Genomic DNA, 27,052 nt, shown 5'->3' on the forward strand with positions numbered 1-27,052 from the left:
GCGGTGGCCGTGCGGCTGAGCTGTGAGCTCCCCCACTTACGGCACCCTTCCCTCAATAAGAGTTTTTGCCCCACCTTCCTTGGCCTTATGAGGATGATTTCTTCCTTCTCACGGGGTCCCTGACCTTAGGGCTCTGTTATCAACTCAACGGGAGGACAACTGTGATGTACATAAGGGAGATCAGAATGTCCTCTTGGATCCAGCCCATTGCCAGACCAAACGGGCTGTTTGGAATCTTTTATGGGAGCGATGAATGTTTAAGAAAATGACCGACACAGTTTTATACATACCTCAGCATTCTATTACGAATAAATCATGAACCAGAGACCAGGTGACACACGGTGCAAACTTGTGACTGTTTTTTTTTTTTTGCTGCTAATTTCTCAAGGAGCCTGAACTGGAGACTGCACATAGGCTTTCAAAAAGAAAAGAAAAACAACGGGCTTATTTCCTTTGTGTCTGGACGAAGCCACGTGGAGTTACGGTTCCTTCACGGAAAACGCCTGCGCATGTCCTTGTTGCCCTGCTCGTTGACAGTGGGGTGAGAATCAGATCTCACGGGCTGTGAAATCCCAAAGGACTCTGCTCGTCAAGGACGGTGAGAAAAGAGGGCACCATGACAGAGAACTGAGACACGGGTGGGGGGGGGGGGGCCCGGGGTGGGGAGGGGAGGGGCTCCAGGGATGTGCTGGACCCACATGGCAGGCTCCAGGCAGAAGCCGTCCACTTAGCTCCCACGAGTACAAAGGGGGTGCCAGGTCACACAAGGAGGGTGTCCCTGCATGGGACATGGGCCGGGCTTCTTGGGATGGACATACAGATGGCAGATGGCCTGGTTCGGTCAGATTCAGGAGGGCAGCCCTGGTACAGGGTCATCAGTAACTCACGGGGAGACGCAACCAACTACCCTCAGCATCGTTTCATTTTTTAATATTTTATTTATTTATTTTGAGAGAGAGACGGAGTGAGCAAGCACGAGGGGGGCAGGGGCAGAGAGAGGAGGAGGGAAAGAGAATCCCAAGCAGGCTCCGTGTTGTCCGCGCAGAGCCCGACGTGGAGCTCGACCTCATGAACCGTGAGGTGACGACCCCAGCGGAGACCGAGAGTTGGACGCTCAACCGACTGAGCCACCCAGGCGCTCCTACCTTAGCGTCTTTTAAGAAGAGCTTGGCGCGGGCGCCTGGGTGACTCAGTTAGTTGAGTGTACGACTTCGGCTCAGGTCATGATCTCGCAGTTCGTGGGTTTGAGCCCCACGTTGGGCTCCGCGCTGACGGCTCAGAGCCTGCTTCACATTCTGTGTCTCTCTCTCTCTGCCCCTCCCCTGCTTGTGCTCTCTGTCTCTTAAAAATAAATAAACTTTAAAAAGTATTAAAAAAAAAAAAAAGAAGAGCTTGGTAAGTTACAGTATAAAGATGAACAACACAAGGAAAATCTTAGAAGCCAAAAGGAGGGCTGGATTTAAGGTAGCGAAAACTCTTTTCAACAGACGGATTACCTGTGAGCGTGCACTATTCATCTGCCTGCCTACTTTTTTTCCAAAGGAACTAACAAGGCTTCCCGTTTTGAAGAACTATTGTTTTCACGATTCAACGGGCAAAGAACATAAAATTTTCATGATCACACTTCCTAAAATAGAAGCGCATTCACTTATATTTCAAAGGAATTGCCTTCAGAATCAGAGGGAAAAGCGATTCTCCAGGGTTTGTATCTTTGGATGATTTTTCCCGTTTCTATTCTATTTAGTGAGAGCATCTATGCAGATTTCGAGGCTATTACAAAAATCTTTGCGTTGTAACCAAGAGTCAAATGAATGTAATGAAAATAAAATGAATTACTCTCATTAGCATTTTGCACGCGATCCGCGGTATTTCGCCACTAAGCAAAGGTGTGCGGGCAGACGTGAAAAAGAACTGTACTGCACATTTCTCAAGTGTAATCCAACTCTGCAATTTAAGTATTCAGGACCGTGTGCAAGCTCTACACGGGAGCTGCAGAAAAATCACCTGTAATGCAACCCGAAGCCGATTTTGGCGGGCGAGGCAGAAGGCACCTTATGTACCCTGGAAATTATCCCGGAGACCAGAAATGCCAACTTCACCATCAAAACAAGGAACAAAGAAATCGTCAGAATACACGATTAGAGCTTCATTCATCCGAATGACAGCGAGAGTAGGCAAACTCCAAACTAAGGCACCGGGTAAAGGATCCTCCAAAGTACCTACTCAGTCTTCAAAATTATTGAGACTTTCCGAGCTATGATTCAACTTTATCGTTGAATCCCCATCTGCTAAGATGGGGAATCATCTCTTGCTTGGGCCTTTGGCTGAAATGTTCTATGAGCTAATAAGCATGATCCAGGGGGGCACGGTGCCCATGGAAGAACCCACCTCTGTGAGAATTCAAGAATCCCTTTCTTCACGGGCCTTTTGATGACTGAAAATCTCCTCAAAGATTTAATTCAAAAGCTCTGTTTTAAGTAATCTGTTTTTCTTTCAGACGTGAATTGAGAAAAATAACTTAAGAATATGACTTGTGAAGCTCTTAATCAAATAACTGGCCTGTTTCTTCCGGAGAGATGTGAATATATTTCTCCCTTTTTTGAGGGATATTAATTTTCTAGGTTAAAAAAAATTTTTTTGAAATGTTTATTTATTTTTGAGAGAGAGAAAAAGAAAGAGAGACAGAGTGTGAGCAGGGGAGGGGTAGAGAGAGAGGGAGACACAGAATCTGAAGCAGGCTCCAGGCTCCGAGCTGTCAGCACAGAGCCCAACGTGGGGCTCGAACCCACGGACCGCGAGATCATGACCTGAGCCGAAGTCGGACGCTTAACCGACTGAGCCACCCAGGTGCCCCAATTTTGTAAGTTTTCATTTACAAAGTTAACACACAGTGTGATAGTAATTTCAGGTATATTAATTCTTCTCGAGATACAGGCACAAAGCCCATCGCGGAAGAAAAAAAAAAAGAAAATCTGAATAAGCCATTCTGAAAGCACCAGACCACATTTTGAGGTAGAATTCCAAGCAACAAAATTATCTTTCAACCAAAGATCGAAAGATACTTTGAATGCTTCTCAAGATAACTGAACTCAGGGTATTTATTGCCTCCTGGCAAGTTCACAAATGGCTCCGAGAGTCCTTTCCTGGATCACAGTGTGATAGAAATGACATGTCCTTATCTGTTTTAGTTTATAAGGGGACCGAAAGATTGCGGCGAGAAAAAGACTGTATCGCAGGAAAAGTGCTATGACAACTCGAGTTGAAGATGTTCCCATTAATGTGCTGGTTTCAGAGAAAATGACTCTGAATCAAAGGTTTGGATTATTCAATATTTAAATGATCCCCCCCCCCCCCGCCGACCCCCGCCATTTGTTTGGGAATAAAGGAAAAACATGGGAAGATAAATAGTCTAAGAGATTCATGCCAATAAAACCACGCGCTCCAGAAGAAGCCACGCAGAACTTGCCCCTTTGATCTTTTCCCAGAGTAAACCCGAAAACGAGTATGCCTTGACTAGCTCGTCTTAATCCTTTGAGAGGGACGGTTATCCAGCTACGTTTTTTAATGACGCTCAGCCCAGTGTTGTGCACACAGTGGGTGCTTAACTAATAGTTTACTATAGAATTAATTTGTTGAAGCCGAGGGTCCGTGGTCTCCCTTAGGAACTTGTGGCCCTGGAAAGTTCACCTTACACCCATCCATTTGTACTTAAGCTAGTTTTTGCTTTGTTTTTCTTCTTTAGATGCAGGCAGTGTTTATTTGGGGGGGGGGTCTCTTTTTTCTCTAAGTGAGATGATTTTCAATGCTATGAGTTGCTTTACTCAACTGGACCTCAGGAGCAATTCATCCACTGACGCCGTTCGCCAGCACGCAGAGACACTGGCCCCAACACACACTCTCTAAGACTCTTCTCGTGGTCTGCTCCCCTCGGAAAACTGTGCTCTCTGCCTTCTAACCGCCAACTGGCTGCCTTCTATACTTCGGCCAACAGTGGAAAGGCCTTTATTTATGTTTCATTTGGGACAGATGGAAACTGGGTATACTTAAAATGTGAAATGCTTTTCTCAAATTAACACATCCATCACCTCGTGTCATAAGGTACCTTTTTTTTTCTTTTTTTGATGTGTGGTGAGGACACATCAGATCTACTCTCTTGGGAAATTACAGCATACGATGTGTTACCTGCCATTTGTTTTAAATGTTTGTTTGAGAGAGAGCACGCGTGCACCCACACATGAGCGAGGGGGGTGGTGCAGAGAGAGGTAGAGAGAATCCCAAGCAGGCTCCGCGATGTCAGCATGTAGCTGAATGTGGGGCTCGATCCCACAAACCGTGAGAACATGACCTGAGCCCAAATCAAGAGTTGGAGGCTCAACTGACCGAGCCACCCAGGCGCCCCCACAATGTGTTACTATCAGCTCTCATTGCCATGCTGTTCATTACCTGTTCCAGAACTTATTCATCTTAGAACTGAAAGTCTGTGCCGCCTGAGCACAGACTTGCCTTTGCACGCCCCCCCCACCCCCAACTCCCCAGCCTCTGGTAATTACCATTCTACTCTCTGTCAAGTCTGTGTTTGATCTTTTTGGGTTTTTAAGACTCTCCATACAAGTGAGTTTGTGCAGTATTTGTCTTTCCATGTCTGGCTTATTTCACTTAACATAACGTCTTCTGGGTTCGTCCGTGCTGTTGCAAATGGCAGAATTTCCTTCTTGTTTTAAAGACCATGTAATATTCCCACTGTGTGTACACACCCCAGTTTCTGAAAAGTCTTTTAATCGAGTCTGTTTTAGATACGATGGCCCCTTTTATATGACTGGCACCATGGCCGGAACCCTTAAGGAAAGAAGGACTATGACAAACGCTGGCTGGCTAGCGTTGTAGTTAAGGTACTTTGTGCTCATCAAATACTACAAATGCTCCTTCACCTTCTCCAGCCTCCCCTGCAGTTGGGTTGGAGTCATAAGCCTCGTTCTCATTGGTGGGTTTTAAGCAGAAGCGACGTGGATTATCTCCTCTACTCCCTCTTCCCTGGCTATGGAGATGCTGGAGTCATGTGTTCTAGAAGCCTGTGATGGCTATAGGATGGAGAGGCCATCTGATCCACATAAGGCTTTACTCCAGTGAAAAGCAAACCTTTACTGCCTTAGGCCACTGGGATTTAGGATTTGCCTGTTAGGGCAAATAGCATGACTTATTCTGAGTAGGGAGAGGCCGGCATAATATTAACACTCAAATTCACAGACAGAGGGAAGGAACCAGTGTTCGTTATCGGGGACAATTGAAAGAATTACTCATTTAGAGCTCTTGATGACCTAGGGTGGAAGGTCCATTTTATAGAGGTAGACACTGAGGCTGGACGGGAACCCAGTCAGTAAACGGACGATGGCACTTTCAATCTAAGGTCTAGCTTCATAGGCCTGGATTGTTCTTTCTCCTCAGACCACTGCTTCCCAAACATCAGTGTGTGTCAGAATCATGCTTGTTACGATGCAGATGTCTAGGTCCCATCCTCAGAATTTCTGATTCAGAGTCTGGGTGGGGCCTGAAAGTACGCATTTCAGCAAGTTCTCAGGATACGCTAATGCCACTGACCACACTGTGGGAACCAGCGCGTGGACCCCCTCGCTCCCCACATTCTATCAGGCAGGAGTGTCTCTAGACTCAAACCTCAGCTCTTCCTACCCCCTGTGGGCAGTGTTCCTGAAATGCAATAAAAAGCCCAGTGGAGTCCAAGATGGAAGGAAATCTCCTATCCCTTCCTCCTTCCATAGCTTCTCTCTCCCTTGAGGACATCTGCACACATAAGACGGAGCCCCTGTTCCAGAATTCCACCACCATCCCACACAACTCCCGCCCAACCCCGGGGACCTGGGATGGAAATTCCGTCCAACACAAAAACTAAACCAGACTAAACATTTTTCTTAGCATGTCTGCCTCAAATAGGAAAGTCTTGGGGTTTGAAAGATGTCTTCCTCTCTGCCGCTTATCACCTCTACAATCCTCAGCTCGGTTTCCTCACCTACACGAAGCGATCCCAACAACGGCCATCTTGCAGGGTTGAGATGAAAATTATCAGCTCAAATGCCAGTGGGAAAGCTTGTTATCAACAGAGAGGCCTCTGGAGTCTTATGTAATGTTATGTCAGGGGCCATCACCCTGAGTGGTCGCCTCTGAACGCAGACAGGCTGATTCCTCTCTTACCCAGCCAAATATTCCAAGAGACAGAGAGGGCCTTTCTGCCGTCCGCTAAATTAACGACAAACAAGCATGATCATTGCAGAGTACCCCAGTAACGACCCGGACACAAATCACCGGAGAACTAAAAGGGCCGTTAACAACTTAAAATGTGGCCATACGGCAGCCTGGAAGATTCCCCCATTCTCTGCTTCGTCTGTAGCGCGACACAGAGTTGCACCCTCCCCGACGCAGCGCCCCAGATTTGACATGCTGCTGGCATGAAGAATCAGCTGTTCAGAAAAGCTATGAAGCAGAAAACAAAATGAGACGGGCCGTGGGTCCCGTGATGGGCGTGGCTCATGCCTCAAGGCCACAGCCTCCACACCTGTGCTCTGCAAGTTTTCTTCCACCTCCTCCCAAGGTGCCTCATGCAGATCTCAGCTCAGCGCCTTTCACGAGATGCCAGCGCTTCCGAAGGGCTTTTTAAAGAGGATTTCCTGCTTTGTGCGGCCAGGTGACGGGAGAGGCATCAAGCGTGGGAGCCACTGGACGGGTCCACGCGTGTGCCACGCAGATGCCGAAGAACCACGTGCACTCGCGCAGCGTCAGCGAGGTGACTCGGACCTCGTTGCGCTTTGGTTCAGGGGGTGGTCTCGGAATCCGCAGAGAAAGCCCACCGGTCGGAGCCATAGCCAGCCGGGCTTTGTGGACGGGACGCAGAGCGGATGCCATGACCCGCTTTCCCTTCCTCCCCGGGTCCCCCCCCGCCCCCCCGGGCTGGGCTCCGTACCACGGCCACCACCACCACCGCCACGGTCAAGATGCCGGGGATGACCATGATGGAGCCGCCTGGCCTGCAAGGCGGGGTCTACAAGGCACCCCTCCCAAAGTGCACCCGGGTCTACTTTCCTCCTTCTTCGTTGGAGTGGGGCTCGCGGTGATTCGTGTCCGGGCGCACTCAGCCAAAGTTGAACTGAACTCATAGAGCCTTCGAGTCTTATCCCTAGTTTTAGGATGTGCTTATGCAGCAGCAGAAATTACCTTAGCCTGGGGAAGGGCGCCTGGGTGGCTCAGTCGGTTGAGCGTCCGACTTGGGCTCAGGTCACGATCTCGCGGTTTGTGAGTTCGAGCCCCGCGTCGGGCTCTGTGCCGACAGCTCGGAGCCTGGAGCCTGGAGCCTGCTTCGGACTCTGTGTCTCCCTCTCTCTCTCTCTCTCTGCCCCTCCCCTGCTCATGCTCTGTCTCTCTCTGTCTCAAAAATAAAATAAACAGTAAAAAAAATTAAACAAAGAAATTACCTAGCCTGGGGAGATGCCAGCTCACGCTTTGCATCGGTCCTTAGATTTCGGGGGTGTGGGGAATTCTGTTTGCCACCTCAGAATGAGAGTCTGGTGTGGCTGACTGATGGCGGCATTTTCCCGAACCACAAGCGGCGGGTGAGCAAGCCACAGTTACAAGTCAGAAGGACTGTCTTTTATTGCCTGTGCCACGAGCGTAAGAAATGGATTTCAATTTTCTCCCTTGAACGCTGCACTCTGATTTAACGCAGGACCTAATCCTCTGCACGTGTCACTTTGTGTTCTGCTCGTGGCGACTCTAGTTGTGAGCCACCTGGCAGCCGAACACACGGATTTAGCACACTCTTTCTCTCTACCACGTTATTACATTCTAAATACGAGGCAAGAACATAGTAAGTTCCAGGGGGATTTTCCCACCGGCCCCATCTCGTTCACCACCCTCTGCCAGAATAACGACAGCGACTCACTAGGTGACGGGGACCGTACCCAGCGAGGAGGAGAGGAGAATTTTCGTACTTCTCAAAGGAGGGTTCTACCTCTGATCCGGACCTGGAGCTTAGTGCTGGTTTTCATACCTTAGGGGTACGTTCGCACGATCAACAAGCAGCAGGTGCTTCTGAAATCCTTCTGATTCCCAGACTCATGGGCATTGAGGAAAAAAATCCAAATTAACGTATTCTTCAGGAGTCATCTGACTAAACTCCCGAGACAGAGAACGCTGGATCACAAGCTCTCTCTAGGGACGTGGTGGACTGCTTTAAGGATCCATCCACAAAAATACCTACATTCAAGGTGTATCTGGGATGATACCTACAAGATGTTAATTCCCAATTGCTGCAGATACACACATACAACGCTCTCACATTTACGCACGTGACGCACAGAATATTCCCATCTCAAAATCTCAGCAAAATGCGTAGCGCACTTCCCCACAGAAGGTAGGATTGTGTCACACGGACGAAAGAGTACGTCTTCCAGGTCAGAGGTCAACACCAGGGACCCAGGCAGAGATGCGCTCCCCGGGGTTGGATTTGGTCCATAAATGTATTCTCCTTGCTCTGTGCCAAGTTTTAAAAATTTGGAACTGTCATTTAAACAAATCCGGATTTTGTTTTCAGAGGATATGACAAACTAGTCCTCCATTTCTGCAAAAAAACAGGGGCTAAAGGTGAATGGTGCCAGTGCCTTTATTAAAAAAATTTTTTTTAATGTTTATTTATGTTTGAAAGACAGCGAGTGAGCGAGCGCAAGCAAGTAGGGGAGGGGCAGAGAAAGAAGGAGACGCAGAATCCGAAGCAGGTTCCAGGCTCTGAGCTGTCAGCGCAGAGCCTGACGTGGGGCTTGAACTCACGAACCCCGAGATCGTGACCTGAGCCGAAGTCAGGTGCATAACTGACGGAGCCACCCAGGTGTCCCGTGCCAGTGCCTCTGTGCCCAACACTCTCTGTTAACAATCTCAGAGCTGCCTGCTTCACTTATGTTCACTCTCTGGCTGCCCCCACGTGCATTTGTGGTTGGGGCCCCTTTCCTAGCTAGACCCACTTTATACCTCCCCACATGTTATGGGTTGAATCCTATCTCCCCCAAATCTGTAGGTTGGAGTTGTAACCCAGTACCGCAGAATAAGACCTTATTTAGGGACAGGCTCTTCACCGGGATAACCAAGTTAAAACAAGGCCATTACGGTTGGGCCCCAACCAATATGACTGGTCTCCTTATAAAAAGGGGAAATTTTGACACAGAGCTGTACTCCCAGGGAGATGAGATAAACACACAGGTCAGTCAGGGTGATGCATCTACAGCAAAGAATACTTTGAGAAGCTTAAGTCTCTTCCTTTGATCCTCAGGTGGAATCACAGGGGAACGGCCTGAATCTCTGGACACGTCTGGTCCAGAAAAAGGACATCCCGAAGAGAAACATCCTTCCCCAAACCAAGCGTGGCTTTCAAGAGCTTCCCCACGGAGATGTTTCCAAAGACAAGTGGGGGCTGGGCGCGCACCCACTCAGGCCGGTGCTGAGAGATTCTGGTCAACCATGGCTGCAAAAAAGGTGAAGGCACTTCACCCGAGCGGGAGGCTGATATTTCAAGGGAGGAGAGGTATTTTCGGGGGGCAAGTGTGTGAGGGAAGCAGACCGCCTCAATCCCCACTTACTCCCGAGCGTGCGTTAGATTATGCGCTCCTACATCCACTGCCCAGGCGCCTTCTGTTTGATTTTTCTTCCTAGGCTTCTCTCCTCCCTCTGTCTCATCTAAACGTTCCAGAGGGGACTCGAGCGGACGGCGGAGAGGGTCTCGGTGGGAGAGGACCGAGCCGGCTAGGTCTGGAGAGCTGGCAGCTCCCTGAGAGAAGGTCTAAGTCCACTGGCTGCTGAGTGATCATGAACGAGCCATGTTCCAGAGTCTTAGTTCCTTCCTTTTAAAACAAGCAGTCCTGGTGACTTACAGAACAATTTGCTTTCTAAAGGATAGTTCAGAGACAACAGCACGATGTTTTTAGGCGTCAGGCTTCTGTGCAGTCTCTGAAAGCCCCCTTCCCAGGGGCTCTGTGCCCTGCAGGGGAGTCTCACTCCCTGGCTCTGTCGCCACCCCCCGCTGGAGAGCGGAGAAGGAACAGAAGTCATATCCCTGGCTGATCAGGAGGCCACTTGAGCTACGGACACTGAGAGCCATGGCTCCCTCATTTCTTCTATGATTTTGGGGGGGTGGGTGGTAAATTGGTGGCACATAAAATGGAATCCTGTGGACTGAATATTTATCTCGGGAGAATAACCAGCTTGGTATAGGAAAAGAACTAGGAGTGGATCCGACAGCTAACAGCACACACTTGGGCTGAGCACCTCCTATGGTCCAGCCCGGAGGGCTCCCAAGAAGAGGCCCAGATGGAGAGCAGCGCGGTCTTACATTTGGGCGGGGCTCCGGTGGGCTGAGGGACTACCCTGAGGTTCTACGTTTCCATGGACCAGAGGTCACGGGAGATGAAAAGTCTTCCTCACGTAGCCCTGAGAAGGGCCCTTTGACCTGGGGACTCTATGCTTTTTGAAAACTCCATCAATAGGGGCGCGTGGGTGGCTCTATCAGTTGGTTAAGCATCTAACTCTTGATTTCAACTCATGTCATGATCTCACAGTTTTAGGAGTTCGAGCTCCACGTCTGGCTCTGCACAGAGCCTGCTTGGGATTCCCTCTCTGTCTGTCTGTCTCTTTCTCTCTCTCTCTCTGCCCCTTTCCTGCTCATGTTTTCCATCTCTCTCAAAATAAATAAATAAACATAAAAAACTATAAAAAAAACCTCCATCAATAAAATCTAGGCATGCACCCCCATATATGCCATTTCTTTTAGCCACACACAAGTGCACTCATATACTACACACACACACACACACACACACACACACACACGCAATCAAATTAAAAAGAATGATACACAATACATTTAAATAGAAGTCTTGCTACTTGTGTCCCCCCGACACCCAAGTAGATGGGCTTGCTCACCCCTTGGTTCTCTGCACCCATCCTGAGTCTGTATACAGAAGGCGCAGAGCCAATGTGCACCCAGCGGACCATGTTCATGTCTCAAGGGCAGCCCACATTTCTCAAATGGCAACCGACTGTCAAGACACCCGGATGGCTCCCTGATTGGGGTTCTGGAGAGTGTGCCCAATGGCATCCACGAGAACATATTTTTGAAAGGACAATGTTTTTGCATTCTCTGCCTTATGCTTGACATCGTTTTACGTGGTGTTTCTGCTTCCCACCCCCAAGCTGGGAGCATTCTTGGAATGCTGCTTTGTTTGTTTGTTTGTTTGTTTTATGCTATTAACACTGCCAGGCTAACATTAGGTTTTGTATCTTGCTTGTCACTCCGTGAGCACAGCAGACTTGGCCTCGTGTTTTTCAAAGCAGGTAAGATTTCTAGCCCTTCTGTGCCACCTCCAGCAGCCAAAGAATGCCACAGCCCCGCAGCAAACTCAATGCAGATTCCTAACATTCTTTTAGCGACTTTTTCGATAATTAAGCTCACAAATGGCAGAAGGTGATCAGATGACCTAATCTGATCCCCTCGGGTTAGGGAGTGAGGGCCCAGGGAAGGCAGGTGCCTGCTCAGGAAACTGCAGAAACCAGAGCTAGAACCCAAGGTTCCTGTCCTACAACTAGTTCTGTCCACCACTGTCACCTTCTGGTTCTCAGAAAGTCCCTTCCATTCGGCCCTGGCTCTGGGATAAAGGAGTGGCTATGAGCACAGAGCTGGGTTCTCATTCTAAAGGGAATGGTCTCGAAAACTCCTTGGGTGTGAATCAGTGGCTGCACTATGTTGAAGGTGGGCTTGAGATGCAGACTGGCCTGGCCGCTGGAGACCGTAGTACTCAGCCCGCTAAACACTTCTGACAATCCTCTCTCTTTAAGATCCACTTTCTACAGTCTGGCTGGAGATGCCCGGGGTCTTACCGCAAGGAAATCAACTCCCTAGCTGGAAGAGGGAGCCAAGACGGGGTGAACTTGGGAGCAAGGATGCCGGCCAGCTCAACACCTCAAATGTGCCCAATGCTGCCCTCCCTGCCCCCCTCTTTCTCCCCCGGGCCACCATCAGGGTGAAAGAGGCTGGCGAATGGTAACCTTCAGTGGATTTTAGGAATTCCAGGCAGTAGCTAAGTGTTGTTTGAAGAGGAAGGGTTGGGAAGGGTTGATGTTCAAGGATAACTTGAACTTGATGTTCAAGGGTTGATGTTCAAGGAGGACTTTTTCCGGCACGTGCATGGTCTGGGTCTCTTCCCATCTGCCGGCCGGTCATGGCGGCCAGATGGGAACTTGGGTTCAGGCAGGAGAAGCTGGGGGCTGTCTCCCTTTTGGGGAGTATGTTCTGGGACAGCAATTTCCTGTTTCACTTTGTCGCTTACCTCCAGGTGGAACACCTCTACAATGGGTAAGCAGAGAAGCCAGCCATACAACTGCTTTCTACACCACACCCCCCCCCTCCCCCACCTGTCTCTCTTTCCCCAGTGAAGATGCCACCCTGGGCGGCCAGATGTCCTGGCTTCTTCCTGACATCATGTCCCCCAGAGAACTCCCTCATTTCCCCCCTCACATGCCTGGGCTCTGCTTGTTCGGCAGCAAAGCCGGGGAAGTGGGAAGTGAGAAGAACAAATACAATAAAGGGCGCTGACCCTTGGCATGAGGGAGCTGCCCTTCGAGAAGATGGGCTGGGCTCAAGAAATGGCTCTTTCTTTCTTCCCCGAGTCCCACCAAGGGCTGGCCCTGTCTGTATTAGGTGTAAAACGAACAAGCTGGCTCAGGAAGCAGCCCACACCTATAGCCACCCATCCCACCCCCAGAAAGAGAAGCTGGTTATATCCTGGGAGTGGCGCGGTCTCCAGGAGGGACGATAATAGGGAGGAGGCTCTGAGCAGTCGCTGAAGGAGGAGAATGAGGACAAGGGGTGAGAGCTGCGTGGACAGAAATGTCTGTTGCATGAAAGGAACAACGTTTAACGAGCCAACGATGGGACAGGCTCTCCGGGGCGCTGGAAGGAGCCGTCACCACAGTTTTCAGAGAGATGCGGATCACTAAACTCCGAACGGGTTACCGCATTCGATGAGCGTGTGCGAGAGGCAGGTGGTGACCGATTTGCATCCTAGGACTCTAAAGGCGGCAGAAGGGAGACCATATCGTCCATCAGTGTCCAATGAGTTACACAGCCCTGCACCAGTGAAACAGCATCCTCCAGACCGAAACCAAGTTGACCACGAGACAGGAGCTGCCCCGGAAGTAAAGAACTAAATCCGCTGGGAGGGGAGAATACCAGCACGCCGCTGGGTGACGGCTACGCCTCTGTTAGCTCTTTATACACCACTTTCCCCACTTGTATTTGAGGAGACCACGAAAGCTACCTGCCGGACTTGATGGGAGGAGAAAACGAGATGACTGAGTGTGTACTGTGGGCCAGGGATGGGCCTGAAGGCTTTCCTTATGCTTCTGAATTCTTGCAACTCCCATTTTACCAATGCAGAAACACAGGCGGAGAGGAAAGGTGACTCACTCAAGGCGACTGTGCCAAGAGGCAGAGCACAGCCCAAACCCTGGGCACAGCGCCTCCTACAAGGGAAGGGGCTCCGTGTGCCAGCTCCTAGAACAGAGAGGCGGTGTCATGCACGTGGCCAAGAGGGGGCGCTCTGGAGCTATTCTGTGCAGCACCGCACACAGGGTAACTACAGGTCTCCACCCCTGGTGTGCTCCTCTGTAAAATGGGCACACAGATGCCCATTTCATAGCGAGGCTCAAGGACTAAGTGACTCAATACGTGCAAAATGTGTAGGAGAAAAGCCAGGCCCATAATACACGCTCTGCTAGCGTTAGCTGATACATCAACATGCCCTAGGTTATAAACACACGCACGGGTGTTTAACACACAATTGTAACATGCTTGCTACACCTATGTCTGTAATAGCTGCAAATACGAGCCACCGCTCAGGTTAGCAACGAGGCCCGATTAACCTGTGGTCCCCTCTAGCTGCACAGCGTAGCAGAAAATGTATTTATCTGACTGCTTTGGGCCTCGCCAAGCCACAACCCCTACGGATGCAGGCGGTCCCGTCTTATTGGATGGTGGTGCTTCTTCACGGGCCGTTATTCGCCCCGGAAAGCTGCCGTTTCGGCTTCTCCCTGAACCTTTATTCAAGTCAAATTCCCAAGATCTGGTTGAGTCTTGAAGGGGAAGGGACTATAAAAGCAACCCTGGAAAAGTGGAAAGCTTTCCGCGGACCTTTCCGGCCGGCAGCTGTTCAAGGGGCACCCGGGCCTGACCTGGCGATGGAAAATGGATTCTACTCAAGGCCGCGGAGCTGACGGCCGGCGGGCTGACCTACCTCGTGAGCTTGCTGCCGATCTGCTGCCTCAACTCCAGTCTCTCTTCATCCGTCTGCCTGGGGAGGATGTTCTTCTCTTCCAGCTCCCGCTTGGAGGGCCTGTTGCTGAGTTTGATGGCTAAGGAGTCCTTCCTGCACACCTTCATGGCCAGGGAGGCTGCAGGAGGGAGAAGCGAGTCATTAATGCTGATGCAAACCTGCCTGTCTTCCTCTGCGAGGCTGGGCCTCAAGGTTAAAGGCAGGAAGGCCGACATAATGGGTTTAACACCCGGGGCGTGGCTAAGGCCTCATTCAAAGCGCTCATTGATAGAGTTCCCGAAAGCAGCAGGTTCCAGGTGCCTTGCAGGTGAGGAGCACAGGGGGAGCCTGTGATTGGGTCCCAGCTCCCCCAGGAACCCCCAGCGGGCAGGCAGCATCACAAAGGAGGGCTGGCGGGGCCTGGGGAGTGCAAGAGAATGCAAGACAGAGTGGTCAGAGGCCCTGAGGAGCTGTGGGAGCTTGGAAGAGGAGAAGGGGCTGACAGCAGAGGAGAAGAGGGGACAGAGGCCACTGGGGGTCAGCAGTGGCTGGCGGCCCTCTGCAGGGGGGGAAGCTTCCGAGATGACAGAGAAGTCAGGTAATCGCAGGAGACAGCTGGAGGGGACCCCGGGGTGTGTGAAGGAAAGTATAGTTGGGCAAAGTTGGGGGAGTTTGGGGCGAGAGTGGAGGCAAGATCATTCCAACAGGGAACATTCTGGGATTGAGCCGAGGAGGGGGCTTCCTTATGCCTGGAATGCATCTATGGTTCTCAACCAAGGGCGATTTTGCATCTCCCTACCCCCGCCAGGGACAGACTTGGCAAAGTCTAGAGATATTTTCCAGTTGTCAAAACTGGGGTCTTGGTGGGGGGGGGGGGCGGGAGGGTGCTCCTGGCATCTAGCGGGCAGAGGCCCGGGGTGCTGCTGAACGTGCTACGATGCACAGGGTAACCCCCCCCGTGAAGAATGATCTGGTCCAATGTCAGCGGTGCCGAGGCTGAGAACCCGTGGTATAAATCGTTCAATTCTCCAGGCAGGAAACGGTGAGCAGAGGCTGGGAGCCACTCCCACTCAGGGGTCCCCTGGACTTTGGTGGCCCGTCTGTGGTTCTCTCTCTTCGATGTTATTTCCACCACCTCATTGCTTGCTCACCAGGCCTCTTCTCAGCTCTCCAGTTCAGCTAGCTGTCTGAAGCCTGGTGTGCGTAAAGCCAACAGCGAGAGGCTGGGAAGTTCCATGTTTGGGGGGGGGGGTGTTCCTTTAGATTTTATTTAATAGTGCTGGTCTTTCTTCCTCCACTGGTCTTTTTTTTTTTTTTTTTTTTTTTAACATTTATTCATTTTTAGGGGCATCTGGGTAGCTCAGTCGGTTGAGCATCTGACTTTGGCTCATGATCTCATGTTCATGAGTTTGAGCCCCACGTTGGGCTCAGTACTGACAGCTCAGAGCCCAGAGCCCGCTTCAGTTTCTCTGTCTCTCTCTCCCTCTCTCTCTGACCCTCCCCTGCTCACACTCTGTCTCTCTTTCTCCCTCAAAATAAACATTCAAAAAAAAGAATTTTACCATTTATTCATTTTTGAGAGACAGAGCGAGATAAAGCATGAGTAGGGGAGGGGCAGAAAGAGAGAGGGAGACACAGAATCTGAAACAGGCTCCAGGCTCTGAGCTGTTAGCACCGAGCCCGACACGGGGCTTGAACCCACCAATGGCGAGATCATGACCTGAGCCGGAGTCAGATGCTCAAATAACTGAGCCACCTAGGTGCCCTGGTCTTTTTATTTTATCTTATTTTATTTTATTTTAATTTATTTTATTTTATGTTTGTTTATTTTTGAGAGAGAGAGCATGAGCGGGGAAGGGGCAGAGAGAGAGGAGGACAGAGAAACCGAAGGGGGTTGTGCACGATCAGCACGGAGCCCATGGTGAGGCTTGAACTCAAAACAGTGAGATCATGACCTGAGCCAAAGTCAACTGCTCAAGCGACTGAGCCCCCACTGGACTTAGAATAAGGGCCTGGGAATGAGACCTAGCGGGCATCAAATCCTAGCACTGCCTCTTAGACAGATGTGAGGCTCTGGGCCAGTTCCTTTCCTCTCTTTATTCTTCCTTATCTGTGAAATGGGACAACAGTACCTATGCCACCAGGTGTTGTAAGATGCACATAAGAGAATAAGATTTTAGCATACTGGCAGGCACACGGTATATATTCAGTAAAAGGTTGCTATTATGGAACTTCATTAAAAAGTTGACCAAATAGGGGTGCCTGGGTGGCTGAGTTGGCTAAGCACCTGACTCTCTCTTTTTAAAATTTTTTTAGTGTTTATTTATCTTTGAGACAGAGAGAGACAGAGCATGAGCAGGGGAGGCGCGGAGAGAGAAGGACACACAGAATCCAAAGCAGGCTCCAGGCTCCGAGCTGTCAGCAAAGAGCCCGACGTGGGGCTCGAACCCACGGACCATGAGATCATGACCTGAGCTGAAGTCAGACGCTTAACCGACTGAGCTACCCGGGGACCCCAAGCACCTGACTCTTGATATCGGCTCAGGTCATGATCTCACGGTTTGGGAGATCCAGCCCCACATCGGGCTCTGAGCTCGCAGCACAGAGCCTGCTCGGGATTCTCTCTCTCTCTCCCTCTCTCTCTTCCCCTCCCCTGCTTGCTTTCTGTCTCAAAATAAACATGAAAAACTTACAAAAAAAAAAAAAAAGCTGACCAAATAATCAGTGTGTACTCACTTAACTACAATTTACTATTCACGGCCAGAAGGACAGCTTTGGGGCTTTGCTTTTTTTTCCCCTTGCTTCGCTTGGGTCTTGGCGCAGGTGAAGGCCTTAAATGAGAAATCTAAATTCAGGCCTTCTGGAACACTGAGGTACGTTTACAAATGAATTTGTTGCATACACAGTGGCTAGTATTTCTGAGTACTTTGTGGACTGGAACTGAGTTTCAGGGTCCCTCCCTCATTTTTTTTTTTTTTTTTTTCCAGAAAGGGGGTCGGATCCCAAGGGAAGCAATCGGAAGAAGAAAAAGCCACCTAGGAGATAAGAAAGGGGCAGCGTGATGGTGCAAGTTTTGCAGCTATGAGGGTCCCTGGGGGACATTTACCCTTTCATCTTCCTCACTGAGCTGCCCTATGACCCCGGGCCAGTGGACGCCCGGATTGGAACCCGGAGCGGCGGGCAGCTCCCCCCATGAGCCCCGCCCTCCCTCCTCCCCCCTCCCCGCCCCAGGGAAGAGCTGGGGGGGGGCAGGTACCCACTGGTATACAGAGAGCTGTCACCCTCCTCCTCCTCCTCCTCCTCTTCCTCTTCTCTTGTGTAGAGGCAGGAAGAGTCTTCGTAGTCGGATTCATGAGGCACGTTTTCTTTATTGTCATCACATTCAATCACGACGGTTGGCACTTGTCTTATTTCCGGAAGGCCCAGAGGTCCTGCTTTTGTGACGCCATCAGCGGAGTGCAAAGCAGAGCTGTGGTAAGAAGTGGAACAGGGGACCCGCTGCTCAGAGCTGTTCGAAGGCAAGAAGCAGAGAGACCATTACTTCTGGCGAACATGTCGCATAAATGCATCAGAACCTTTCTAAAACTCTGATGTCCCCGTCCTCAGGGACGAAGGGGCTGTCAGCACAGAGCCCGATGCGGGGCTCAAACCCATGAACCATGAGATCATGACCTGAGCTAAAGTCAGACACTCAACCAACTGAGCCACCCAGGTGTCCCAGGAGATTGAAATAATTTTGAATGTCATGGATGGAGACGTAGAGGAAGAGTAGAGGCGGGACCACGAGGCTGGAGATGCATGTGTGACCATCAGGGTCAACAGGTCCCTGGATGCCTTAGAGGGATTTCTCTCCCAAGGACAGTGTCAGACTCTCAGCAGCCACGGGTCATGTCAGTCTGGTTATTTCGTAGATCAGTTGTCCAGGGGACAATGAGGACGTTCTTGGCTTTACCTCTTAAATTGAACCCATTCAGATAAAATATATATTTTAATTAAAAATGGTTTGCTTCATTATGAAAACCATTTAAGTTCACTGTAGGCAAATTAGGAAGTACATAGCAAAAATTAAAAAAAAAAAATAGGGGCACCTGGGTAGCTCAGTCAGTTAAGCTTCCGACTTCAGCTCAGGTCATGCTCTCACGGCTTGTGAGTTTGAGCCCCGCGTCGGGCTCTGTGCTGATGGCTCGGAGCCTGGAGCCTGCTTCCGATTCTGTGTCTCCCCGTCTCTCTCTCTCTCTGCCCCTCCACCCACTCACACTCTTTCTCTCTCTGTCCTTTAAAAATAAATAAATGCTAAAAAAAATTTAAAAGACAGAAGGCTCCAAATTGTCTCAAGAGGATGAAGAAAGGAGAAAGATCATGCAAAGCTGGGTAAGAGATTCAGCCTCACGGCTAGGCTGTGATAAACAAGAGGCCGTGGTTTCTCCTCCTTCACAACAGGTGCAGGGGAGACTGAGGCCTCGAGGAGGACAGGACCGTAAGGAGGGCCCGCCGGCCACGGTGGCAGGTGCGAGGCATCAGGCCACCCACCTCGTGAAACAGGGACTGGTCATGGTGATCGGCGAGCACCTGTTGGGGGCCCTCGAGATATTTCTGAAGACCCCGCCTGGCCAATCACTTCATCTTGCTGAAGTATGCATCTAGCAGGTGATAGAATGTCTAATTTACCACAAGGATATACAAAGGATAAAAAAGGTGCCTCCCGGGGAAGCGAGGTGCATCCATCAGAAGGGTCTGATTCATAAATATCCACTGGCTGCCAGTGGTATGTGAGGAAAGGTGCTGGGTAGAAGACAAATACCCAGATAATCCCACACAGCGGGTCACTGGGGAGCCAAAGGGCAGCAAGAAAAAACAAAGGAGAGGAGAGTTAGCTGAGGGGAGGCTGGGAAGTTTGTTATGGGACCTCAGTCTGAGGAGTCAAGATATACACATCCGAGTTCAAGTTTTGCCACTGACTGTCAAATCTTTACAATGGGCCAATTATTTAACCTCTCTGAGCCCCAGTCTCCTTGGGCAAAATTAGGTAAACCTATCGTAAGAGGAGGGTTCGTGCATGTGACGTGCCTGTAAACGAGGCCCTCTCCTGGTATTTAGAGAAATGGCCTTCCGAGTGGATTCAAAGTAACTCTCAGCTTCAGACTGTTCACACCGCTGTCAGGGCAACTTGCCAAAACCCCAGATCGCCTTGCTTCGCCCATTAGGACTCTGAATACCTGCCCCGTCCACAAAACCAATGCTCCAAGAGTGACACAAAGGGAAAATCCAGTTAACACCTTATGAGCTATACTAGTCAAGGCCAAGAACTAAATCAACGCAAACGGACCACCTGATTACATCTGGCCTCCACCCCTGGCGTTTGTGGGCAGGAAGGGGAACACCTAGCCGAACATCAGTCTTAGTAAAGGCTGGTTTTCTATAATAGAGTTGTCACTTAGCAGATCTGCTCCCAGGAAAAGTTCTCACTGTTAAAGGGAAGTGAAAACCATCAGCCTGGGAGCAATAGTTTAAACACAGCACGATGTGCAGGACCCTGCACAACTTGACCCATATTATTATTATTTTTTAAAATGTAATGTATTGTTAAGTTGGCTAACATACAGTGTGTAAAGCGTGCTCCTGGTTTTGGGGGTAGATTCCCGTGATTCATCACTTACATACAACACCCAGTGCTCATCCCAACGAGTGCTCTCCTCAATGCCCATCACCAATTTCCTCCATCCACTGCCCCTGCATCAACCCTCAGTTTGTTCTCTGTATTTAAGAGTCTCTTATGGTTTGCCTCTCTCCCTCTCTGTAACTATTTTTTTCCCCCTTCCCTTCCCCCATGGTCTTCGGTTAAGTTTCTCAAGCTCCACATATGAGTGAAAACATGCGATATCGGTCTTTCTCTGACTTAGTTTACTCAGCATAACACCCTCCAGTTCCACCCACGTTGCGGCACATGGCACGATTTCATTCTTTCTCATTGCCGAGTAGTAGTCCATTGTATATATAAACCACATCTTCTTTATCCATTCATCAGTTGATGGACGTTTAGGCTCTTTCCATAGTTTGGCTACTGTTGAAAGCGTTGCTATAAACATTGGGGTGCACGTGCCCTATGCATCAGCACTCCTGTATCCTCTGGACCCATATTATTAAACCCACCCTCGTTCCCTGTTCCCTGTCTCCATGTAACTTACCCCTCAGCCACATGCAACGACGTGTTACATGCTCTTGGCCTGGAATGTGCTCCCCTCCCACCTCCACGGGGTTAATTTTATGTAGCTTTTAATATCTGTGTCAGGCGATGCCTGAGGTGATGCCTATGTCTCCAGGGACTCCACCACTGTGAAAACTGTGATCATCTGTTTGCTTGCTGCCTCCCCTCCCCAGCCACACTGTAGTCTCCTTGAAGGGCAGGCACTTTCATCAATGGCTTAACGACAAAAAGGGGGCATCCTCATCAAATATGTGGAAGAAGTGAGGAAGAGAAGGAAAGGAGGGAGTGGAAAAAGTGAACATTTACTGGTCGGGCTGTCCACTGTTCTAGAAACTTCCACATCTGGCATCTCATTTCATCTTTATAAAACTCAGCAGGAGAAGTGTCATTACCCTTGTTTTAGTTGGCAGGAAAGTGAGGCTCTGGGAGGGCAATTGATAGGCCCGTGAGGACCCAGGTAGTACAGAAGGGGGTGGGAATTTGAACTCATCATGTTTTAGTACGCCGTACCTAAAAACTGAATTGGGATACTGGGAAGACTGTGAACTTAAAGACAAACCCCACTAACTGTACAGGTGCAAGGTGGAGGAAACGTGTACAAGATAGCATTACTTCTTTGGAAGTATTTTCAATCTTACTAACCAGGGTAGCGTTCTACCTTGACACAGTCAGGCCACCCTTGGGCACGGAGTTTAAAGGCTTCATCTTGGACGCTGCATTGTAAGGGGTCAGGTTGGGAAAGGGACTCATCTGTTGACTCATCTGAGGACCTCATCACGCTGACTGCCTTGGCCTCTTTTGCCCCAAAAGGCAGAGGTGAGTAGTTGCAACAGAGCCTCAAATATTTACTATCTGAGCGATCAGAAAATGTTTTCTGAAATTTGTGTGGAACCACAAAAGGCCCCAAAGAGCCAAAGCAATCTTGAGAAAGCAGAACAAAGCTGGGGCGGGGGTGGGGGGATCATAATCCCAGATTTCAAGATATACTACAAAGCTGTATGGTACTGGCACAAAAACAGACATGCAGGTCAACAGAAAAGAACAGAGAACCCAGAAATAAACCCACACTTTAATGGTCATTCGTCTACAACAAAGGAGGCAAGACTATACAATGGAGAAAAGACCATCTCTTCAATAAATGCTGCTGGGCAAACTCGAGAGCCAAATGCAAAAGAATGAAACTGAATCACTTTCTTACAATATACACAAAAATAAACTGAAAATGGATTAAGGACCTAAATGTAAGACCTGAAACCATAAAAATCCTAGAAGTGAGCATAGGTAGGGCTCTCTTTGGCCTTAGCAACAACTTTCTGGATTTGTCTCCTCAAGCAAAGGAAACAAAAGCAAATTAAGCCATTGGGAATACACCAAAAGAAAAAGCGTTTGCACAGCACAGGAAACCATCAATAAAACAAGGCGACTTACTGGATGGGAAAAGATATGTGCAAATGACATATCCAACAAGGGGTTAATAACCAAAATATATAAAGAACTTCTACAACTCGATATCAAACAAACAAACCAATTAAAATATGGGCAAAGGGTCTGAACAGTTTTCCAAAGAAGACATCCGATGGCCAACAGACACCTGAAAAGATGATCAACATCATTTATCATCAGAGAAATGTAAATCGGAACCACAATGAGGTATCACCTTACACACGTCAGAACGGTGTGGCAAAAAATACAATACATGAAAGTAACCTAGGTGTCCCTCAATAGATGAATGGATAAAAAGGATGTGGTATATATGTCTATATAGAGAGACAGACATATATCTGTATCTCCACAATGGAATAATGCACCGCCATAAAAAAGAGTGAGATTTTTGCTGTTTGCAACAACATGGATAAACCTGGAGGGTATTATGCTAAGTGAAAGAAGTCAGGGAAAGACAAATACCATATGATTTCACTTATACGTGGAATCTAAAAACCAGAACGAATAAGCAGAAACAGACCCATGAATACAGAGGACACACTGGTGGCTGCCGGAGGGGAGATGGGTGGGGGGGATGGGCAAATGGGTGAAGGGGAGTGGGAGGTACAGGCTTCCAGTTATGGAAATGAAGAGGTCACAGGGATGAAAGGACCGCATGAGGAATACAGTCAATGGAAAAACAACAAGCTTTTCTGACCGCTGGCTTAAACCAACGTTTCCTAACCTCGATCACACCTACACTCACTTCGTGTGTGTGTGTGTGTGTGTGTGTGTGTGTGTGTGTGTGTGTGCGCGCGCCCGCCATATTTGAAGTCCATTTATACTATTTTATTTTTTTTATTTTAGAGACAGAGTGCACGTGAGCAGAAGAGGGGCAGAGAGAGAGAGAGAGAGAGAGAGGCAGAATTGTAAGGAGGCTTCATGCTCAGTGTGGAGTCCGATGCAGGGTTTGATTCCACGATCCTGGATCGTGACCTGAGCCGAAATCAAGAGTCTGATGCTCATCCGACTGAGCCACCCAGGTGCTCCTCTGTCTCTCCCCCAAATTAAAACATAAATAAAGAACACAAACGCCATTTCAGCCTCATCTTAAGCAACAGCTTTGTAACCACGGGTTTTATGTGCTAATTATTATGTGTGTTTGTAACTTAGGTTAAACTAAATACGCGACTGTTAAAAACTTTTAGAGAAAAGTTGTCCTACACTCAACTGATGTGCTACCAGGAATGCATATCTCACATTTTAGCTGAATAATGGCCTAGACCAGATTTTCTCGGCATCGGCACGACTCCCATTCAGGCCAGACAGACAACTCCTTGTGGTGAGGGTCACTGCAGGGGGCTTAGCAGCGTCCCTGGTCTCTACCCAGTAGATACCAGTGGCACCTTCTCCAGGTGTGGCAACCAAAAATATCACCTGACATTGCCAAAAGTCCCTGGGGACCAACTGGGGACCCGGTCAAACTCCTGGAGGAAAAAGCTGACTCATGTAATAACATCCTTCTAGACCATTCACGGCAAAACTCCTTGGGATGGAGCACTGAGTTTGCTTGGCATTCAGACGGATCTCGTTGCCTGTGGTTTGTGTTCATGGTTCCTCTCCCCAGTTAGCTGCCTGGGAACTAAAACCACAGGTAAACATAAGGCCTCTCATCCCTGCCTCCCGAATGGAACCTTCTTTTACCGTTACCATACTACTGCACACAAAGAGGGTAACAGTTGACATTTTAACAGCTCACCCTGTGCCACATACTGGTTCAGGCAAGCCTCACAACAACCCTGTTGGGTAGGTACTACTGTTATCCCCCCGTTTTAGAGAGGAAAAGTGAGGCACACGGCCAAGGTCACAGCTGCAGTGGTGCAAGCGTTACCGATCTCAGGCAGTAAGACAGCAGAACCTTACCCCTTACTGACGTCACCGTACCGCTGCCCAGGCAGAAGCGGAAGTCCTGCTATGGCTTTGAACCTTTCCCTGCTTCCAGAACCTTCCCCTCCCCACCATCTCTAGGGCTGCCAGACAGGTCTGATCGGGTACTTCTCCCACTGGAGACTTCTGAAGGGTGTCACTGTCACCGTGATAAAGTCCACCCCCTGTGGCCTGGACTAGGGGGACGCCTCATGAGATGGTCCTATGCTTCCTTTCTCTGTTACTATTCTTCACCCCAGAGCCAGCCACACTGGGCTGCTTGCTGCTTCCCAAGCACACTGGGAGCCTTCCTGCCTCCTCTCTGTTCCTGCCATTGCTCAGGCTCCGAACTATCCCCTCGGAGTGTGGCCTGGGGCATCCCCCTCCCTTCGGGGATAGCTCATGTGCCATTGCTTTTGAGCAACCTTTTCTGACTTTTCTAATAGAAACCAGGCCCTTCTCCCTGCTTCCAGGCCCTGAGCCCACCTCTGAGAGAGCACTGGTCACCTTACGTTGTGATTACGTGTCTACGCATCTACCCCCTGCCCCACCGACCGTGAGCATCGCTGATGGAGGCGGGTTATTAATTATCTTTATCCCCCAGCCCCGTTTTTGTGCATGCTTTTGGAACTGATGGAAAAGTCAGGCAAATATTTGAACTGAAGTCTCCTGGAATCACAGTAGGATGCATTGTATCTATGATTTAATTCATAAAATAACGATCCCCGTGACCTTTAGAGCCTTGCCGTCGTAGGGAAAATATCCTTGTGGAAGGAGAATTAAGGTTTTGGAAACCGTGATCGAGAGAGTGTTTCCCTAAGAAAATAATCTGAGACGAGGCAAAGAGATCTAGACAAGGAAGAATGTCATGGTACCCACGTGCCTTCCACCTTGGGACTATGTGAGCACAGAACATGTGTAAGAAAGAGTTAAGGTCATTATGTTTTCTAATAAATTTTTTTAATTATAAATTATAAATCATAAATGAGAGACGGGGTGTGAGCAGGGGAGGGGCAGAGAGAGAAGGAAACACAGAATCCGAAGCAGGCTCTAGGCTCTGTGCTGTCAGCACAGAGCCTGAAGCAGGGCTCAAACCCACGAACCGCGAGATCATGACCTGAGCTGAAGTCGGACGCTCAACCGACTGAGCCACCCAGCTCATTTCCCATTTTATACTCACGTTTTCCAATTTTATACTCATAGCCCATCAGGTCACTTCCATTAAGACTGTCCAGAGTTAGACTGTCTTGTAAGGTAAGGTAGTTGGGCTAGACGAAATCTAGGTGGTTTCTTCTTCTATGACATTCTATAATGAATTTAAATAAACACCAAAGGCCCTAAATTATTCTCCAGGGATGGGGAAAAAGAGATTCTCTTTCCCCTTCACGTAGCTCCAAATGTTGTAATTTTCTCAGCAAATGTCTTCGGGATGAACATGCAATGATATTTACGACACATCGGACAGCTGTGCCATTTTGACTATTTCCATTCTACGCATTAAATATAGCAGGGGCTCCACGGCTCAGGATGAAGGAGCAGGGAGCATCCTGCCAAACAATGACAATAGCTAACACAAATGGTCCTTTAAGGGCCCTAGAAAAGTGCTTTGCAAATGTTCATCATCTCATTTAATTTGCACAAAACACTGCAAAGTTAGGAAGGGTACTGTTATGATCTTACGGACGAGGGCATTACGTTTCTCAGAAAACAAGTGATCACGTGGTTGTGATCACGGCAGGGACATAAACGTGGGTTTATGTCCTGAGCCTGTGCCCTCGGCATCACCCATGCCGTCTTGTCCCAGAGAACCCTTGAGGCCGACGATTTTCTTGTACACGTACGTGCTGTGAAATGCCGTCTGCACCCCAAATTCCAGAAAACACACTGGGAAACATAATTTTCCACCCATCAAAAAGCAAGGGTAAGAGATCCTCACAGAACCCAACTACTCTCTTGCTAGGAATTTTGCTTTGAAGAGCCCCAAGGCTATTATGGAACACAGACGCAGGTCTGAATTCTGGACTCAGGCAGCATAATAGTTTCAGGGTGAGCAGGTGTTCAGGCAGAAGAGGACGCAAGAGAGAGAATAACTGGGAGGCTGAATAATCCAGCCTTGGATAATGGAGTGCTGTCACTAGAAAGGGGGAATGCAGTGGGTGTCTTGTGGCCACATTAATGCCTCTATCACTGAGGGTAGAAAGGCCTCACCATCATCTCGTCCCACTTCCCTGCCTTATTTTTCTTCAGTGCCCCCTCCCTGCTTTAAGCACATTATGTTTTCATCGGTCTCCTCCACTGAAACGTAAGCCCACAAGGATGCAGACGCTGTTTTGCCTTCGTTGGCCAAAAATGGTATCTTCCCTCAAGGAAAAAAAAAAAATGAACCAACAGGAGAGTATAAAGAAAAATTTACCTCAAACGGGATGCCTACTGCTTTCAACACACTGAAAACAGAAAACTTCTAAAAGCTTGAGAGCAAAAGGGCAGTCCTACATCAGAAAAAGCATGCGTTTCCAACTCTCTGCTCCTTCGTCGTGTCCCCACGATACATCGCAGAAGTGAAAAGTTTTATTTGCTCACTCAGTCCTATCTCCAAGAAGAATAACACTGATCGAGTCTTTGGAAAATCCGACTCCCCCTTTCGACTCTTATTAAGCCAAGTAGGAAACACACAGATTGAGATTACAAAGGCATCCCTCAGATTTCCATCCACCTCCCCTCCGCCATTTTCCTATCATTTAAATAGTCACATGTTTCTAAGAAATCCTTGGACTTTGAAAATTAAGAGCCTGTCTTAATGGTAAGGGAGAAACAGCTTTTTTTTTTAATAATTCATAAAGAAATGCATGTCAAAACCTCTACAAGAATTCAGGGTCATGACCACAGTTGGCCTCTTGACAAGAAAGCTTCATAATCATCGCTTTACCTCCATCACGTGGTTAACGGGCAGAGGCACAGAAGGACACTGGGCCTCATCCATGCGTCGGGGGATTATCAAACACCTTTGATACTCTTTTTGGAAAATGGGGACAGGTTTTGAAATTAAAAACCGTCTATTTTAAATCCTAATCTTCCTTGAAAATACTTGGGGACCATTTTATCATCCCTTACTGAAGGAAAACGTGTAATAAGGAGAGACCGC

General features: G+C 48.9%; 1 protein-coding gene across 9 annotated transcripts in view; it reads right to left on the reverse strand.

Annotated features, from left to right (window-relative positions):
* Positions 1 to 27,052, reverse strand: part of PHACTR1 (phosphatase and actin regulator 1) — a 561,384-nt gene that overhangs the window by 32,297 nt on the left and 502,035 nt on the right. For all 9 annotated transcript variants that reach the window (XM_053904899.1, XM_053904898.1, XM_053904896.1 and 6 more), the window contains 2 exons: positions 17,618 to 17,865; positions 14,340 to 14,496 (listed from right to left, as the gene is read on the reverse strand). In XM_053904899.1, the coding sequence (XP_053760874.1) occupies positions 14,340 to 14,496; positions 17,618 to 17,865 (405 nt within the window). The remainder of the gene's footprint in view (positions 1 to 14,339; positions 14,497 to 17,617; positions 17,866 to 27,052) is intronic.

Source organism: Panthera pardus, unplaced genomic scaffold, assembly GCF_024362965.1.
Source record: "Panthera pardus isolate Hobbes unplaced genomic scaffold, ASM2436296v1 HiC_scaffold_17, whole genome shotgun sequence".
In the NCBI taxonomy this organism is placed as follows: domain Eukaryota; kingdom Metazoa; phylum Chordata; class Mammalia; order Carnivora; family Felidae; genus Panthera; species Panthera pardus.